The sequence below is a fragment of the Siphateles boraxobius genome, unplaced genomic scaffold (genome assembly GCF_051911475.1).
Source record: "Siphateles boraxobius isolate OS27281-9 unplaced genomic scaffold, OSU_SipBor_1 92, whole genome shotgun sequence".
Classification (NCBI taxonomy): Eukaryota; Metazoa; Chordata; class Actinopteri; order Cypriniformes; family Leuciscidae; genus Siphateles; species Siphateles boraxobius.
The window spans coordinates 3,654,766-3,674,304 of NW_027509222.1; the positions used below are offsets into that span (position 1 = coordinate 3,654,766).

At 40.2% G+C, this 19,539-nt stretch overlaps 1 protein-coding gene across 4 annotated transcripts in view; it reads left to right on the forward strand.

The window, feature by feature from the left end:
• Positions 1–1,544: 1,544 nt before the first annotated feature.
• gabra6b (gamma-aminobutyric acid type A receptor subunit alpha6b) overlaps positions 1,545–19,539 on the forward strand; it is a 50,454-nt gene continuing 32,459 nt past the window's right edge. For 3 of the 4 annotated variants that reach the window (XM_077224871.1, XM_077224873.1, XM_077224874.1), the window contains exons 1-7: positions 1,618–1,826; positions 1,908–2,026; positions 2,376–2,443; positions 3,043–3,263; positions 3,605–3,687; positions 3,774–3,917; positions 4,214–4,366. In XM_077224871.1, coding sequence (XP_077080986.1) covers positions 1,792–1,826; positions 1,908–2,026; positions 2,376–2,443; positions 3,043–3,263; positions 3,605–3,687; positions 3,774–3,917; positions 4,214–4,366 — 823 coding nt within the window. In that variant the 5' untranslated portion in view covers positions 1,618–1,791. Of the gene's footprint in view, positions 1,827–1,907; positions 2,027–2,375; positions 2,444–3,042; positions 3,264–3,604; positions 3,688–3,773; positions 3,918–4,213; positions 4,367–19,539 lie in introns of all 4 variants that reach the window. The other variant, XM_077224872.1, reaches the window with a different exon arrangement.

Consider the following 19,539-nt stretch of genomic DNA (forward strand, 5'->3'; position numbering starts at 1 on the left):
AGGCTCTCCGTAAGACGGGCTCTTGTCATGTATATATTCTCCCTGTCTTGTTGTTTTCCTAGTATCCGGTTTCATCTTCGTTAAATGGTTGCTGTTTTGCTTCTGATACCTGCGGGCGATCTGTTGGATTTTTTTTTATTAAAATACCATTCTATGCATTCTTCGTCTTCATGCGCTCTATATAGCATCCACACATGGCACAATGTCAGTCTGTGTAACTTGAATTTATAGTTGGTATGATGTTCATATTACTGCCTTCAGTGCCCTGTTCATAACCCCCTCCCTCTGTAAGAGCCAATAGCTACACTGTTATATAAGTGCCATACTGACCAAACAGAGAACATTTGCTTGGGTGTAGTGTTATTGTGACCAGAAGGACAGTATCCATGTCTGCTTGCACACCTTTACCCCCTGTTCATGCTCCAGTGACCCGCTCTGCTTGGGTTTTGCCTCCCAGTTCTTGCAATGCTTCAGAAGTCAACAGGCCTGTCTCTATTGGTATTTCACATTCAATCTTATTGTTCAACAGTCATATCAAAAACATCCTCAGCCATTATTATATTTCCTGAAAGCTCTATGATTCTCATATCTGGGTTTGGTATAGATCCAACTGACCTTATTTCATGAAATTATTGAGAGTGGACAACAACTGGAAGAAGTAACCTAATGGCAACTTCACTTATCCAAGGTCTTTGATGAAACTGTGCAGAATTGTAAATCCTGCTGATCAAATGTCACCATGTAATTGTCATTCACTGACAGTGTACACTGAATGGCCATAAAATGTAAGATAAATCCAATGGTGGATGATGACTCGATGCATTAAAACCTCATGACTGTGGATTAGGATGATGGCTCAAAGTTGTTTCAATGTGAGTGGTACAGGTTATGCCAGCAGATTCCAACAGCATCATTTGAATAAGCTCCTGTGGAAAGAGCTATCATGGGGCAGATGTGATCCCATCAATTCTGAGTGTGTGAAAAAGGCAGTATCAGCAGAGAAAGAGACATTTTATCACCATTTCATGACAGCCAATGATATAACTGAGCATGAAATTGTATTGCATCAGAGATTTTGTATTGAATAATCACAAAACAAAAATAAATAAATACATAGTTCATAAAAAAACATCCACATTTTAACAAAAAACAATTACAAAAACATCTTTCTACTTAATATTATACATTCTCATCCTAACAGTAAGCAAGATAGTCATGAGATATAAACAAGTATTTATTTATCATTGAAATAAATAAATATGTTTCAGTAAGCAAACACAACATGTTTTTGGTAACACTTTAAAACAACCTTCATTAATAAGTAATTGGAAAAGATTATATGATGCTTAAAAGATCAGTAGTGGCAAATTTAATTATAAATGTGAATACATTAAGTAAAGTTTTTTTTAGCATTTTTAGTATTTGAATGTACATTAACTAATGATCAAGTTTGTAATCTGACAAAAAAGCACAGCAATCATCATGTAAATTCAAACAGTAGAACATTTCAGCAGTCTTTCTCTTCTAATCCCTCATAATGCTTTATTCGATCTTTGTCAATGTCCTTTGGTTACATCTCTCTGCCTCTTTAAAAGCACTTTAGTTTTCCATCAGAGTGAGTCAGAAGAGGAACTCCACTGAGGAACTCCAGCAAGACTTCACGCATAAAAGCTTTAGGGTACGCACACAAGCCTCGCAACCACACCAGCTCCTTTTGCACACATAAATTATGGGATGTGCAACTAACACCAGTTGACAAGGGGACACTTGGATAGAGAGTGCGCGTAAAGCATGGCTTGGATACGCACATGTTTTTTCCTGTCTTGGTAAGTAGCAAAGTGTTTTTAACTGACTTCACACATGTTTATTTTTCTGCTTTGTTTATTCATGTATGAAAATGTTGACAGTGTTGGGCAGGTGTTGGCAAATCCACCGACTGAGACAAGGATTTATTTGGATAACATTACGCGCATTTTGGATAGATTGTTAGATGGATATGACAACAGACTCCGACCTGGTTTTGGAGGTAAGAAACTGCAGGAATTACTTAACATATTAAAGTGTTATTTAGTGTAGTTTATTAAATACATTTGCTTTCATTTTCTCTGTAAATTATTCTGGACTTTGCACGCCAGACTTCCTCAAGTTCATCATCAGAAACTGCCTTACTGCTTTATAAAGTCATTATGTTTAAAATATTTGTAATGAGTGAACTAAGGAGCATATTTCTTTCTTTGTTTCTTTGTTTCTTTGTTTCTTTGTTTCTTTGTTTCTTTGTTTCTTTCTTTCTTTCTTTCTTTCATTCTTTCTTTCTTTAATTCTTTCTTTCTTTCTTTCTTTCTTTCTATTACTTGTTTATATTTGAACAACTATAGGTCCTGTCACAGAGGTTAAAACGGACATATTTGTCACCAGCTTTGGTCCTGTTTCTGATGTGGAAATGGTATGTGATTAAAAACAATTATATATGATACATGCAATCATGCATATAAACCTAAATCCTCTGTAATTGCATGTTTTCTATGTCCACTGCCTCTATTCATGTTGGCCTGGCTTCATTATTCTGACATTTGGGCAGGATGTCATTATAGAAGCTTAGGGATTTTAATCTGGTTGACAATCCCTGACAGTGAGGGTCCCGGCTCAGCTTTCTTTCCTCTGTTACACACTACACTATTTTCCTACAGTGTCCAAAACCACCTCGCTTGCCATGTGATGCACTGTGACAATCCGAAAGACAGTAAAGATAAATCTCTGCCAAGATTAGTGAGGAAAAAAGATAAAAATACCATTCCTGATGGTGAATGTATACCAGCCTGATTCGTATACATACCCGATGACACTTTCCTGATGTGTTCACTCATACAAATTTGTATATTGGGTTGCTGTTTATATATATATATATATATATATATATATATATACAAAAATCACATGCTCTGCACATGACAGTTTAGATTTCTGTTGATTTAAAACTGCAGTCATGGAAACCACATGTGAATATCTAAAAGATAAACTCTAAAAAGAATAATAATTTCTTAGGAATACACAATGGATGTGTTTTTTCGGCAAACATGGATTGATGACCGGCTGAAATTTGAGGGCCCCATTGAGATCCTGCGTCTCAACAACCTAATGGTCAGCAATATCTGGACACCGGACACTTTCTTCCGAAATGGCAAACGTTCTATTTCGCACAACATGACCACTCCCAACAAGCTGTTCCGCATCATGCAGAACGGAACTATTCTGTACACCATGAGGTAACCTGCGTGCCAGAACATTTGCTCTCCAAGTCAAAGATGGACTGCACACTTGCTCTTTAAAATTCCAGTAGAAATGTAATAACACATTATCTTACCAGTCCAAAACAAATAAATAAATAAATAAAACAACAGTGGATTCTATTACAGTATATACCATGTACTGGTTAATTATTTAATAATGTATTCTTATTTGTTTAATCCGGTTTAAAAAAAAAATGTATTCTTTACAAAGGATTTTCCTATATGAATTCAGACTTTTGAATGCCACTGTATATAGGGTTTAACAAGGTCATCTGTTATTTCACATAAACTAAAGGTAAAACGTTTATTGTTTTCAGGTTAACCATCAATGCAGAGTGTCCCATGCGATTGATCAATTTCCCAATGGATGGACATTCATGCCCTTTGAAATTTGGCAGCTGTATGTATGTTAAAATGGCACATATTCCCTTTGAATGGTTTCACTGGTATGACTGACTTTAGTTTTGATCTGTGCCTATTATATAGATGCCTATCCAATGAGTGAGATTGTTTACACATGGAAGAAAGGACCATTATTTTCAGTGGAAGTTCCTCAAGAGAGTTCCAGTCTACTACAGTATGATCTCATTGGACAGACAGTGTCTAGTGAGAGGTTGAAGTCAAACACAGGTATGATCTTTGGGACGTTTGAATTAGTGACCAATGATTGATGTTTTCTGGTTTGCTGAGCACGAATGCCGAGAGCTTTCTTAATACCAACCTCTTGCCAATATTTTTTTTTTCAGTTGAAAAACTATATTTTCTTTGTCCTGATTTAAATAAATTTTAAACAAATGTGTTGAATGTGACATTTGTTAAACATGATTTCATATTCGTCTTTAATGTATTTCTATGGAATGTACAGTTTCTTGAAGACTTGTTCAGGTTTGCCTATGCCACTAATGTCATATGTCCATCTGTTGCAGGTGAATACATAGTCATGACGGTGTACTTCCACCTGCAAAGGAAAATGGGTTTCTTCTTGATCCAGACATACATCCCTTGCATTATGACTGTGATCCTAGCACAGGTCTCATTCTGGATTGACAAAGAGTCAGTACCTGCCAGAACTGTGTTTGGTAAGCATCTGTTTTTTGCTTCCTCACAAACTGTTTGTCTGTTGGGCTCACTGCGCAAGCACCAGTATGAGAATCCTAAATCTGTAGAAGTGACATAATTAATAATAATAATAATTAATTAAATGCTGAAAAGTATTCTTTAAAAAGACTATAGACCATTTAGACTATTTTACCTTTTGTGTGTGCTATTTATTCTGAGTTCATTGTTATTTTGTTAATGGCTGACTCATTTGACTCAAAATATAGCTGCTAGTAGTGATTAAGGGGCCAGATTATTTTAGATGCTTGTAGATGATTTTAGGAAAAAAAAATATAAATACAATCACTTGTAATATGATTTCATTGCTTATAACTTTTGACCAATTTGTGGAGGTAGTGGGGTTGACAATGACATACAAAAATGTTGGTGACAATACAGCAAAAACTTGAGATACAACTTCAGATACAGTTTGGCATCATGCCATCAAACAAGTTGATACGTAAAACGATAACGGTTTTGTTTTTCAACACAAAATCTATAATTTTTGCTGGCATGGTCTAAAGATGATCTAAAGTGAATTTGGTGAAAATCAGAACAATGGTTCGGAAAAGTAGGGTTTCAAAGAAATGCAAAACAGCCAACGTCCAAAATGGCCTTTGTGGAAAAATGATGTATCGTTTGACTTGGCATGCTGAGACCGAGTACAACGAGATCTAAAGATTTTTGTGATTTTTGGCCAAACTGTTCAGAGGTTGTGAGCGAAAAGAGCCATTTTTCATATCTCCTGACAACTACAGTAGCTGGCACTGCGCCGAAACTATGCAGGTATCCTCAGGTCATGGTTGCCATAACACAAACCAAGATTGGTCTGAATATGCTAAAGCTTTGCTGAGAGACAGCCTCACTATCATTTTGCCATCATTTGAGAACGATTTGACTAATGATGAGAAATTATGTCATATGGTGTAATCGAATTGTCTTGAGCCAAGGAATCTGAGGAAACATTTTTTGGTTCAAACGTTATTATCATAAATGTGAGTGCAAATTTGGACAGTTGGTGGCGCTAGAGGGATTGAGGTAGAGAATCCAAATTTGCTGTGGTAAATATTTAGACTGTTCCCTGTCTGTGTACCAAATTTCCAAACTTTCCCTCAAGTGGTTCTATGGGCTGGATTTGACTGCCATGGTGGAAAAAGAATAAGAACCATAAGAACACTAGCGATTACAATGGGTGCCTGCGGACTTTTGGTGCTTGGCCCCTAATTGACTGTGTGTTGAGTCACTTGAATGCTTTACAGAAGTAGCACTCTGGGTTGCCGCCCATTTAGAGTGTTCCAAATCAATCACACATGGAGCTACATTTAAGGTATGATGCTGTTTTAAAAGGCATCAGCCTATACAGGCAATAGAGGACAAAGCAACTCGCTAAGTTTTGGAACTGAGCCAGAGAAAGCAGAAGAAGGTGTTTGAATTTTAAGCACACCAGATACAAAAAAAATTATTATACACTGAAAAGTTAGCACAATTTAAAGTGAAGAGTTGTGAATTGCCAGACTGATACTGAAAGTTTTCATAAAAAGCATAAATATACATCCAAGTCTTTATTTGAGGATCAAATTCGCACTTCTGACCAGTTGCTTATTAGCATGCATATTACTAATATATTTGGCTGTTTATTAGTACTTGTAAAGCACATATTAATGCCTTTTTCTGCATGACCATATTCTACATCTCTTAATCCTACCCAATACCTATACTTAAATGCTACAAAACTACAGTACTACGTATTAATAAGCAGTAAATTTACAAAAGTTGTAGTTTATGAATATGTGTTCCCCACACTAAAGTGTTACCACAAAAAGAAACCAGATGAATTTGCTAGGCACTTATTAATACCTTTGATGAGATGATGCACATTTTACTTTTTTATGTAGATCTCATTTCTGCTTCATTATCTTAATGCACTCTTCTTGGCAGCTGTTGGCAATGGTCCTAAATCACTTAACGTGCCTTGGCCCATGTTCTGTGGTGGTGCAGTATAAAGAGCAAACATTTTGAGATCCTCTTCATTGCCTTCCTCTGTTTGCTCTCTTTTTCATTTATAAAATAGAAACATGGGTACATGTGAAGATTACTCAACTTTTCAGAAGAGTATGGAGATATCTTGCATTAAACTTTACTGCACACTAATAGTGCTACTTAACCCTTAAAGACAGAGACAGTCTTATGACACTCTAAAAATATCTATTGTTTGTTCCTCTGAGCAGGAATGATTGTTGATGTGTAGTCCTACCCCATGCCCAGATTTGTTGAAACTATCATCTACTCAAACAATAAACTTAGGTTTGGTCTTTTGAACCACCAATTAGTAACATGTTTCTTTTGAAATTTTAACAAACGCAAAGTGAAAGTATTTGTGTGCATGAAAACAAACACAAAATAACAGAATACTTGTGATTCATTGTTCTGTTATTATATAACAATGTTTCTATTGACTTTACTTCATGAACTTTTTTCTTGGGTCACATTTACATTGTCAGTAAACAATGTACATTTTTTTTTTAAAAATTCACTGAAAAGCGCCTATAACAGTATATATATATGCAGACTTCAGGAGTTCACAGAGTAAAAAACAAACAAAAAATCACCAAACATTTTCTGGAGTTTTCCCTTAATTGTGGTAAATTCATCAATTCACAGACAAAAGTAAAATTTTGACTTTAAATGAGCTAGATTTAAACTTCAAGTTATCCTGTTTAAAATGATATAAGGCACTCAATTATGTCTGCTAGAATGGGTTAGCAAAACAAAGGAAAGTACAGGCCCCAAAATGTTCTAGGTCTTTATGAAGTAGTCTTAAAATGTAATAACTTTTACTTTGTCCTCATTGCCTTTTCAGCTGATTAATTTTGTTATGCAAGAATAAAGCACCATTCTTTGTGGTCTCCCGCTTGTGTTTCATTGGAGCTATTAGAATGAGTTTTTTGGCAATTTGGAGTGTGTCAGTCTATAACCTACAACTGAAGTTTTTGTCTTATGAACACATCAGGATTTGAATTTTCAGTACCACGTGTCTTGGTAGGGACACTAGAAACGTATGCATTGAGATATTAAAGTATCAGTCAGGGAAGTTGCCAGGTGCATTTCAGCTTTAGTTGCCTGTAATTGGGATATGTTCTTCTTTTGCTGATAAAGTCACAACTTCTGTATAAAAATGGCTTGCTCTGAGTGAGGTGTTAATTACACCATGTCAGTAGATTACAAGCAAACATCGGCTCATGTGGAGAAGTTAGTAACCTACAGCATGTTTCTCAGTTCTGAGGTGAGAGTGTTATGTCTGTGAAAATAGATGTGACAGAAAACTTAAAACAGTGTAAAAGAGAATAGGAGTGAGAGTTTCTGACAAATGACTTGCTTTAGAGTGTAGAGATGAATAGGTAGAGGCACTCACTGTCCATTTCTATTGTAGTTGCTCTACATCACAATCTTTTACTACTAAGAGCTGAAATAACCCAAAGCATTTGGTTAAGAGGTGTAATTGACTAAGGTTAATTTGGACCAGCTTTTTGCCCTTAAAAGCATTATTTTGCCCCTAAGGCAATTAGTGTTTGTTCCTTTGCATTCTTTCTCTTTCTTCACTACATTTCTATTCATGCTCAGGACACGTTAAACATGTTCTCATGTACAAAAGCTCTGTCTAAATATCAGACTTTGATTTGAAACTGAAGTTGAACATTCAATTATATTTTTACTAAGATTGTGAAGACAAAAGCTTAAATTACATTTATTCGAGTAAGATATAAGATAATTTGGTAGGGCCATGAAGTTGTAAATGAAGCTATTAGTGATATTTTATACAGTAGTTATGAGTGTAAGTTATAAGTTCAGAGATAGTCAACTGACCTATTTAAGTACATTGACTGGTCTGTCCTGATAGCAGATCTCTCTCTCTCTCTCTCTCTCTCTCTCTCTCTCTCTCTCTCTCTCTCTCTCTCTCTCTCTCTCTCTCTCTCTCTCTCTCTCTCTCTCTCTCTCTCTCTCTCTCTCTCTCTCTCTCTCTCTCTCTCTCTCTCTCTCTCTCTCTCTCTCTCTCTCTCTCTCTCTCTTGAATGTAGTCTCTTCTTGGATGACAAAACTGATCTGATTTCTATCTGCTCAACCAATTGACCACGAACTGCCCTATAGATCACCCACATCAGTCCAACAAAAACACAGCAAGCTAGTCCTGATGTGGATAGGATGGCAGATTTTATCATCAAAGATTTTATCTTTGTCCTTAAAGTAACATGTTTTGAGAAGGTGGGGTACAGTGTGGTGAAAATGCAAAAAGTAAAGATTGTTTTACTGATGAGAGATGTCTGTAAGATTGTCCTTTATTGATGGTAACAGGCATGACATTGACTTTTTAAACATAATCATAGTAAATATAAAGTAAAGTGACAGCATATGACTAGGCATGTCTTCCTGCTCGCCACAATTACATTTTAACATATATTCAAATATAGTTATTTTAATAATATTTCACACTATTACTGTTTTTACCATATTTTTGGTAAATGAATAAATGCAGCCTTGGTATATACAGTATATATATATATATATATATATATATATATATATATATATATATATATATATATATATATATATATATATATATATATATATATATATGTATATATATATATATATATATATATATAGGCACACATTATTTATACAAATACTTCAGCTAAAATAATATGTTTTGCATAATGTCTAAGTTAATAATTGTTCAAAATAATCACTTTAGCAAAGTATGTACTAATTACAGTTTATTTAGATAAAAAATTGGTTCAATAAATATATTGTCATTAAAATATGCTAATTTCAAAAATATAGAAACCAGATTATTTAAAAAAAGTTAAGATTCTGAAAGCATTGACTGAGATCCCATAATAATTTAATATAGCTTTACAGACTACTTACTTACGCCTACCGCCAAACTTTGGGCATAGGCCGCGAACAAGGACTCTCCAGTCGTCCCGGTCCTAGGCCAACTTCTCTAACTGGCCCCATGTGTGGCCAGACCTCTTCACCTCTGCCTACAGGTCGCGGCGCCAGCTGTTCTTTGGCCTGCCTCTCTTCCTTTTCCCTTATGGGTTCCAAAAGAGGGCGTGTCTTACTATGCTTGATGCAGGCTTGCGAAGGGTATGGCCAACCCATCTCCATCGTCTTTGGAGGATCTCTTCCTCAATAGGCTGCTGTCCTGTTCGTTGCCACATATCCAGGTTACTGATGGTGTTTGGCCAGCGTACCCTTAAGATTCGTCTGAGACAGGTGTATTAAAGGACTGGATTTTCTTCATGGTAGTGAATGTTGTTCTCCAGGTCTCTGCACCGTACAGTAGAACAGGCTTTATCATGGAGTTAACTCTTTAGGCGCCAAGGTTTTTTTGAAAAAATGCTGGATTTTGACATAAAAATTTCAAAAGCTTGTGGCTTGAAAGGGCTTAAAGATAGAGATCTACTGTAAATTAGAAAAATGTTGGGGATGACTGAAAGTTTATGTGGGGTGTAAATATACTCATCCAATTTGCATATTATGATGTCATCAGGGGGCGGCCCTCTTGAATTTCATAATATTCAGGAAATAGTAGATATTGAACTGATGTTTGAACTTATTTGCATGTTTTATTTTAAAAAAAAATATCCTCATTCCAAATTATGAGAAAAGAGGAAACCAACAATAACAGGAGAAAGTACTAAATTATTACTATATTACAATACTTTAGTAGTAAAACACATGTGAACAGTAGCCTAATTTTTTATCAGTTTGTCAGTAATATTCAGGAAAAAATATATATGGAGTGGGGTTTTTTGTGGTCTTTTTATCCTCATTCCAAATGATCAGGAAAAGAGGAAATCAACAGTAAACTATAAGTAACTATAGTAAATTATTACTTTATTACTATGCCATAGTAAAATGCATGTGCCTATTTTTTGATCAGTTGACCAGCTATCTGCCCAATCAGGTATCTAAGTGACACAGTTTATAGTTTTTGAGAGTATGGTACCTCTCATTGCATGGCACGACGCAAAGACCTACACCACACTGACTGCACCTGTACTTTGTCTGCCGGCGGCCCTTAGAGCGTGTGCGATCAGAACAAACGTCACAATCTGGCCGATCATCTGCAACGCGGAGCCAATGGCGCTCAGTGAGCCTCTGTGGCTCTCACGAAACCTCACGAGGTTTATCTCACGAAAACCTGTGTCGCTTTGCTTTGACCTGATATGTTTCCGAACACATGAGTACCCATGAAGAGAGCATAGTGAGACGCTTTGTGTCATGCTACGCACAAGCTAGCAGTTTGTCATGTCTCATGAACACTGGGTCATCTCCTTTCCTGAAAGGCAACTCAGTTTGTCTCAGACACCTCAGCATACCACGCCTTTTGCAGTTCACTGTCCCACACATACCAGTGTCATTATGTGCCAGTTTGTTTGCTATGGCTGGTGATATGTAGTAACTATCCATGTACACCTCATGTTCTTTCCCTGTGTATTGGGCCATCAGCTGATGAACAATTAGATGGGTGGCACCTAAATCAGCATCAGCATCAGCATTTTGGCCAGTGTACATGGACCACTGCAAAATAAAACCTGAGCTGGCCTCACTCAAAACATACACCTTGTAGCCATTCTTGTCAGGTTTTTAGGGATGTATTGTTTCAAGGTGGACTTTCCCTTGAATGCTATGGTCATTTCATCCAGAGAAAGCTCCTTGAGTGGACCATAAACAGCTGAGAAAAGCGGAATTATCAAGTCAATCACTGGATGCACCTTGAACAGCCTGTCATGATCTGGCTGACCCCTCCCCACATACTCACTATTGTTTGTGAAATGGAGGAAAGACAGAATGATCTCAAATCTGTTCCTAGACATTACTTTGCCAAACCCAGGTGTGTAAGTTGGGCAAAATTCTGCCCAGTAATCCTCAATTTCTGCCTTCTCTACCAGCCCCATACACAAATGCAGTGCTAGAAAGGCCTTCATCTCTGAGACAGAGACATCATACCAATTATGAAATCTGGAATTGGATTTCAGCTGCTGGGAGTTTAGAAACTGATGAGCATATCTGTTGGTTTCATTTGTAATGAGGTTCCAGAAGTCATCAGTCAGAAAAAGGGACAGAAAGTCTAAGGATGCAGGACTGGTAAAATCTTTCTCTCCTAAATAACCAACAGGCTCATCAAAGTGTTTGATCTAGTCCTGATACACTACTTCATTTCTCAAAAAAACCCAGCCACCATTGTCATCGCTATTTCCATCCCTATTTAGAGCCAGATCACCCCTGCTGCCTCTATCACATCTCCCGGCTCTCCCATGCACAGCAGGGCCTTGTCTACCTCGGCCACTCCCACCTCGAGCCGCTCTGACTGGATCCAAAGATCTATCGCTACTTCCAGCCCTATTCCCTATTCCACCATTGCGCGGCAAAGATGTACCGGGAGAAGCGCGAGCGGCACCATTGCGCGTCAAAGATGTACCGGGAGAAGCGCGCGCGGCAGCATTGCACGGCAAAGTTGTACCGGGAGAGGCGCGGGCGGCACCATCGCGCAGCAAAGATGTACCGGGAGAAGCGCGATCATTAGACGGCCGATCGTCATTTACAAAAGGCAAATATTCCCCTTCAGAATCTCTTGCATTTGTTGCTGGGTATGGGAAAGAAGTGCCAGGTCATCAGCAAAGTTGAGGTCATCCAATTGTGTCCAAGGTGTCCATAGGATGCCATTTATCTTCTGAGCAGTTGATGTCTTCATTACCCAATCTATTGCCAACAGGAAAAGAAAGGGTGACAATAGGCATCCTTGTCTCGCCCCTGTTCGCACTTGGAAGGCATCGGTAAGCTGCTGGCTATGTACCACTCTGCAGGTCATTCCCTCGCAGTTCCTGATGATGTTAGTGATTTTTTCTGGTACCCCATAGTATCTCAACAGACTCCAGGTGGTCTGCCTATCCACGCTGTCAAAAGCATTCTCGTAGTCAATAAAATTGACATAGAGAGGTGAGTTCCACTCCAAAGACTGTTCCAAGATAATCCGCAGAGTTGTTATCTGGTCAATGCAGGATCTACTCTTCCTGAAGCCAGCTTGTTGGTCTGTGAGATGTGGGTCGACCACATCTTTTATCCTGTTTAGGAGGACTCTATTTAATATCTTGCCATGGGGTTTACAGCAGTGTTATACACCTGTAGTTGGAGCAGGAACTAAGATCACACTTCTTTGGGAGCTTGATGAGATAGTCCTCCTTCCACTCTGTTGGAATGTCTTCCTCCTCCCAGATGTTTTGGAAAAGAGGGTAGAGCATTTCCACAGTGGTCACTTCATCCACTTTTAAAACTTCTGCAAGAATGGTGTCTGGTTCCGGCTGACTTCTCGTTTCTCAATTGCTTGATGGCCTTATACATTTCTTCCTTCGATGGAACGCCACAAACGATAGGAAAGTCACAGCTGGCTGGCTGGATATTAACTGGGTTTAATGGAGATGGTCTGTTCAAGAGGTCCTCAAAATGCTCTGCCCATCTATGCTTTTGCTGTTCTATCCCAGGAATAGCTTTTCCTTCTCTGTCTGTAACTGGCCTCTCTGATTGGCTGAATTTACCTGAGAGCTTTTTGATGTTTGTATACAGCTCTCTCATGTTACCATTTTGAGCCGCATATTCGGCCTCTGCTGCCATTTCTCTCCATGTAATTTGTAATACTCCGCTTTACTATTCTTTTTGCTTCTGTATACTGCTCTTGGGCCTTGGCTTTTCTATCACGTGTGCAGCTACTGTTTATTTCTGCCCTCTTCCTTTTCCTCTCCTGGATCTTTTCTAAGGTCCCCACTGAGATCCATTATTTTTGCCCCTTCTTCTTGTTACCTAGCACTCCCTTACATGTTGATGTTATTACCTCTTTAATGCTCTGCCATTTTTCATCCATGGTCTTTCTGTCGATCCGCTGCTGTAGGATCTGGGCCTTTTTAGAGAGTGTACTTCTAAACACTTCTAGCCTGGCTGTTTCTTTCAGAGCACTGATGTTATACCTCTGGCGTTGACTGGATTGTCCTGTCCAGTTCCGGCTCCGCTTGAGCTTCATGCGGGCGCCCAGGAGATGGTGGTCGGATGCAACATCCGCTCCTCTTTTGAGCCGTACATCTTCAAGAGATCTTCTGAACTTTTTCCCGATGCATACATGGTCAATCTGGTTTTCCGTCATCAGGTCTGGTGACATCCAGGTAGTCTTATGTATTTGTTTGTGTTGGAAGAAGCTCCCGCCTATGACTAGGTTGGTAGTGGCACATAGGTTGGCAAATCTCTCCCCATTCTCATTCATCTCCCCCAAGCCTTGTGATCCCATTATTTCCTCATGCCCTTGGTTGTTACTGCCGATCTTGGCATTGAAGTCACCCATGGTGACAATGATGTTTCGTCTTGGGCATGCCTGGATGATGGTCAGCAGCCTGTTATAGAAATCCTCTTTGACATCTTCTTAGCTGTCATTGGTTAGGGGCATAGCATAGGATGATATCCATGTTGATCCTCCTGTTCGTTGTGCAGAAGCAGGCAGTGAGGATCCGTGGGCCATGTGCCTCCGTTCCAATGAGAGCTCTCTGCGCCATCTTTGTCAACATCAGGGCCACTTCCTGGCTGTGGGGTGCATTTGCTTCATCGTGGCCTGAGAACAGCAGCAGCTCCCCTGTGGCTAGTTTCTTCTGACCAGCGCCTGTCCACCTAGACTTGCTGATTCCCAGCAGATCTAGATTGCAGTGTCTCATCTTGGCTGCCACTTGAGCTTCAAACATGGTTCAGACATTCCATGTTCGTGGTGGTCCTGGTGGAGATGATGGTTGTTGGCCTAGTAGCTTCCAAAGGGCTTTCCCTACTAGGCGTCATACTTTCTCCAGCTATGGGTCCATTTTCTCCCAGGGCCTTAGTTAGTTTTGAATCTCTTGTTCGCAAATCTGTAACATTATTCTTTTTTCGGGGTGGGGTTGTTAGCCCCACGCCCAGCCCCCAACCTGGAGCACCAGGTGTTGCTCTTCATCTGTCCTCTACCATGGGTCCTGCCCGGCTTGGTTGAACCTAACAGGGGCCTTGCCCCCGCCGGTATAGCCCTCATGGTCACTGAAGCACGCAAGCCTCCCCAGCACGGCAAGGTAGCAACACATTGGGGAAGATAGCTTTACAGAAGTAACAAATAAATATAACATTTGATTATATGATTAATATGATATTTTTTAAATAGGATGGTTTCATTACAAATTTGGTGATTACCACCATCAGGGCAATAATTAAGAAGTTCCAGTCAACTAAAGACGTTGTGAATCTGCCAGGAAGAGGACGTGTGTCTATTGCCTCAATGCACAGTAAGGAGGAAAGTCTGAGTGGCCAAAGACTCTTCAAGGATCACAGATGGAGAATTGCAGAGATTATTTGAGGCTTGGGGGTCAGAAAGCCCAAAAAAAAAATAATAATCAAACAACCCCTATATCACCACATGTTGTTTGGGAGGGTTTAAAAAAAATCCTCCTCGCTCGTCCAAAAACAAACTCCAGCATATTTTTCAGACACAACTGGAACGTAAAAAGAGACTGTATTCTATGGTCAGATGAAATTAAAAGGCAAAATGATCCAAAAAGCATTCCTCTGCCTTTTTTTTTTTATCTCCTCTTGGTGAACGCGATGAGTTTTTGCAAGATTGTGGCTCTGTGTCCTTGATTATTCACTGGAGAATTACGGACAATGAAATGAGGCGGACCACGCTGAAACTGGATGGTGTAACCAATGTTTCCCTAAAGCACTGGTAGCTAACTATGGTCGTAAATTCCATTGCACTCTATTGGTAACGACAGACCATAGTTGCTTTTGGGAAATTCACTCCTAAATAGTTTGCAGAACCCAGCGAGAATCATTCATCAGAAGTTGCTATGCTGTGGAACATCTCACCAGAGGTGCCAGCTGATCTCCGAACTGCAAGATCAACCGTCAGCGACCAGCCAGTAGTGTCCTCGCCAAACCGCACACTCACTGAAGCGCACGCCTACCATAGAGACCAAAGAGTCTATAATAGTATGGCCGTCTAACTCGATCCAATGGCGGTATTCGAATTAGCGGTGAAGGTCTTTGCGTGTTACTGTCTTTTCTCTTTTCTCGGTTAATTCATCTGACTCCATAAATGTAAAAAGGCTTTAATGATATCTGTGCATCATTAAATGTGAGCGAATGTTTTACTATTCTTTTAAACTCTTGAATGAAAATAATGTCAAAGTCAATTAGAATAATCAAATATCACAATTTAATATGTCAGGTATATGTATCATTACAATTCCATGATCAATTCCAAGGTAATCAATGCAAAACATCAAATGCTCTAGAACAAAGTGGAAAATAGCCGACAAGAAATACGTGAGGCAGAGAGACTCGGCTCTTGACCTCACAGGCTGATCTGGATACAGAAAAGAGCCCCGAGCTCTCGCTGCGTTTCATTATATACCCAGGCCTAATTTCAAATCTAAACATCATCCACAGTGGAATTTACCTGTAAGTCACCATTCGCTAGCAGTGGAAAATTAGCATTCAGTCCAATGGTCAGAAGGTGTCAACTCAAAGACACACCCTCCAGTGTGGAAGATATTTCTGAACTTCCTAAGAACTTTATTACCTTTTGATTTACTTCTTTGGGAATGAGACATTTGTACCAGTCGCACCGAGACATTTCAAATAATACCAAACATGTATAAACCTTGATGATAATCATTCGTATTAAACCATTTAGATTCTTGTGTGAGTTTGGGAGATCTCTGCCAGGATGAAGAATGGGGGAGAGAAATGTAGATTAGGATGAGGGAGGTGAGACCTTTGTCTCAATAGTGCATGAGGGGGAGTTCAAATGTTAATTTCCTTTGTTTTCTCAGAGAGTGACCCTCTCTTAAAGTCCTTCCAGTTTTTCCAGTCTTACAATAGTATAAGACACAGGCAGAACAGAATCGTCTCTGGGCCTGCTGGAGTCTGGAAGTGCACTCATATTGATTGGCACATAAATTGTCTAGAGATGCTAGCGTTATGCCTGGCTCTCAGGAGATTCCTTTTGTACCTACAAGGCTGTCATGTGTTGGTCAGGACAGACAGTACATTGGTGGTCTCTTACCTGAATCATCAGGGAGGGCTAGACTCTCGGCCCTTGTGCAGGCTGGCAATGCGCATTCTAATCTGAGCGCATTCAAAGTTTTTGTTCATCAGGGCGATTCATGTCCTAGGGCATCTGGGGGCGGATTTACTCTTGATGCAGGGGCTGAGGCTCGAAGAATAGAGGTTGCATCCCATTGGTGGTGAGCATGATATGGCAGAGATTCAGTTGAGTGGATACCATGTTTTGTGTTTTACAGTGTAATTAAAATGAATAGCAGTTGAGTTGTTGAAAGAAATCTGTAACCTAGCCAGCTATGGGGATAACTGGTGCAGTGTTGTGTTGTTGTTGTTTTTGGACTAGACGTATTGTACTAGACTGTATGACCATTGGATTGACAGTACTAATATCTTGATATTGATTTTACTAATATACTATATTAGTATTTTTGCAATAATCTAACAACATCAAAACCAATTACAAAATCAAAAACATAATGATTTATAGCTCCATTTATACTTATTTATAGAATAGTATTGCTATTATATAAATATATTTATAAAGACCCATTTAGACCTATACTGGATTATGAGAACAGTTATTGTTCATTTGTATTATTTTTATAATTTAGTCATGCATTTCCTTTTTTAATGTGCATGCTCATTATACCCTGATTTTTTAACCCTGAAGTATTAATAAATCACTTGTATGTTTCCATTAATTTATTTATAAAGATGCAATCTGCATTCCTATAAAGTTATTATATCATAGTTACAATGACATTTTAGTAATTCAGATTTATTTCTGTCAAATAAGTGAATATATTGTTAGTTTTTAATAGTAGTTTAATAGTATATTAATAGTAGTGTTGTGTTCTTATAAATAGTTATTTTGAATGATAATACAGATAGTAACCTATATAAATGCATCGTTGATGGCTTTAAGTAAAACATAGAATGCAAAATTTCTCTAAAGCAAATGTTTAGAAAAATCATGAAGATGTGCTCATTATACATATTAAGTTGTTTATTTGTAAATGTAGCTAATTAACAATAATTCCTGTAATAAAATAACAAAAAAAAAATAATTTTTGTATCTTTTTTTAAATTTTACATAACAGAAAAACACTGTAACAATAGCCTTTAAAGTACAATTTCAGTAAAGAATAACTGCTATAAGCAAAACCATGTGTCACGGTTTGGGTTTTGTTTCTTGTCCCTGGTTCTTGTCTGTCATGTGATCCCCTGTTCTAGTCATGTGATCTTGCCTTGTGTTCCCCTGTCTGTTGTGTCATTGGTTGATTGTTTAAGTCTTCCCAGGTGTTTCCCGTTAACCAGGCCCCCTTGTTATCCTGTTTAGATCGTTTGCCCCTGTATTTAGCCCTGTGTTTCAGTCCAGTCTTTGTGAGTTCTTGTATTGTTGTAATGCTGTATGCACGCTGTCCTGTTCCTGAGTCTGGTTACCACGTCTGTTTAGTTTTGAGTTTATTTAAATAAAACATTGCTGCACGTGGATCCTGCTTTTGCCTCTGCTTCAGCTGCATGTAACAGAAGAACTCACCGCACCGAGATCCAGCAGCAGCCATGCCAACCCTGAGCCCAGATATCCAAATCTTGCGTCTCTGTCAGGGTGATTGATCCATTGAGGACTATGTGGCAGATTTTGTCGAACTGGCACATCTTGTGCAAATGAGCACCGAATGCCTGATGATCTTTTTCCGTGGAGGATTATCAGAACCACTCTGGTCTGTGATGCCTGCCCATGATCCACACGGCTCGTTGGAAGAATATATCGACCTGGCTCTTTTGCTGAGCGGTTCTCCGTTTACTGTGGGCGTGGAGGAAAAGGAGCTCCGTGAGCCCGTAGTACCCCCTCAGCCTGTTCTTCTCATTACTTCAGCCATCAAGCTAGCCATGGCATCAGTCTATGGGCGTCCAGGACTGATGTCCACCGTGGCACAGCCACCGCTGATGTCAGTGGCACAGCCACCGCTGATGTCAGTGTTGAGGGCCAAGAGGACCGTCGTTCAAGGGGCCAGTCTTCCAGAGGCCGTCCAGCCAGAGCGCGTCCAGCCAGAGGCCGTCCAGCCAGAGGCCGTCCAGCCAGAGACCGTCCAGCCAGAGACCGTCCAGCCAGAGACCGTCCAGCCAGAGACCGTCCAGCCAGAGACCGTCCAGCCGGAGCTTCACGTCAGCCACGTCCGGCCGGAGCTTCACGTCAGCCACGTCCAGCCGGAGCTTCACGTCAGCCACGTCCAGCCAGAGCCTTCACCGCTGGTCCAGTCCAGCACAGAGCCTTCACCGCTGGTCCCATCCAGCACAGAGCCTTCACCGCTGGTCCCGTCCAGCACAGAGCCTTCACCGCTGGTCCCGTCCAGCACAGAGCCTTCACCGCTGGTCCCGTCCAGCACAGAGCCTTCACCGCTGGTCCCATCCAGCACAGAGCCTTCACCGCTGGTCCCGTCCAGCACAGAGCCTTCACCGCTGGTCCCGCCCAGCACAGCGCCCTCACCGCTGGTTCCGTCCAGCCCAGCGCCCTCTCGTTCTCGGAGACGGAGGAGGAAGAGGACTTCCCGCGTCCCACAATGCCTGGAAGTTCTCCATGTACTTTCTGTCAGCCCAGTGTCCTCGCCGCTGGTCCCGTCCGATCCAGAGACTGTTCAAGTCACGTCTGCCGATCCAGAGACTGTTCTAGTCACGTCTGCTGATCCACAGACTGTTCAAGTCACGTCTGCCGATCCAGAGACTGTTCAAGTCACGTCTGCCGATCCAGAGACTGTTCAAGTCACGTCTGCCGATCCAGAGACTGTTCAAGTCACGTCTGCCGATCCAGAGACTGTTCAAGTCACGTCTGCCGATCCAGAGACTGTTCAAGTCACGCCTGAACCTGATCGCTCTATGTTTGTTTCTGTGTTTACGTCTGTCCTTGTGGCTGTTTCTGTTCTGGTGTCTGTTCCAGAACCGGAGCCAGTGTCTGTTCCCGAGCCAGTGTGTGTGTGGTCTGTTCCCGAGCCCGACTGTGTGTTGTCTGTTCCCGAGC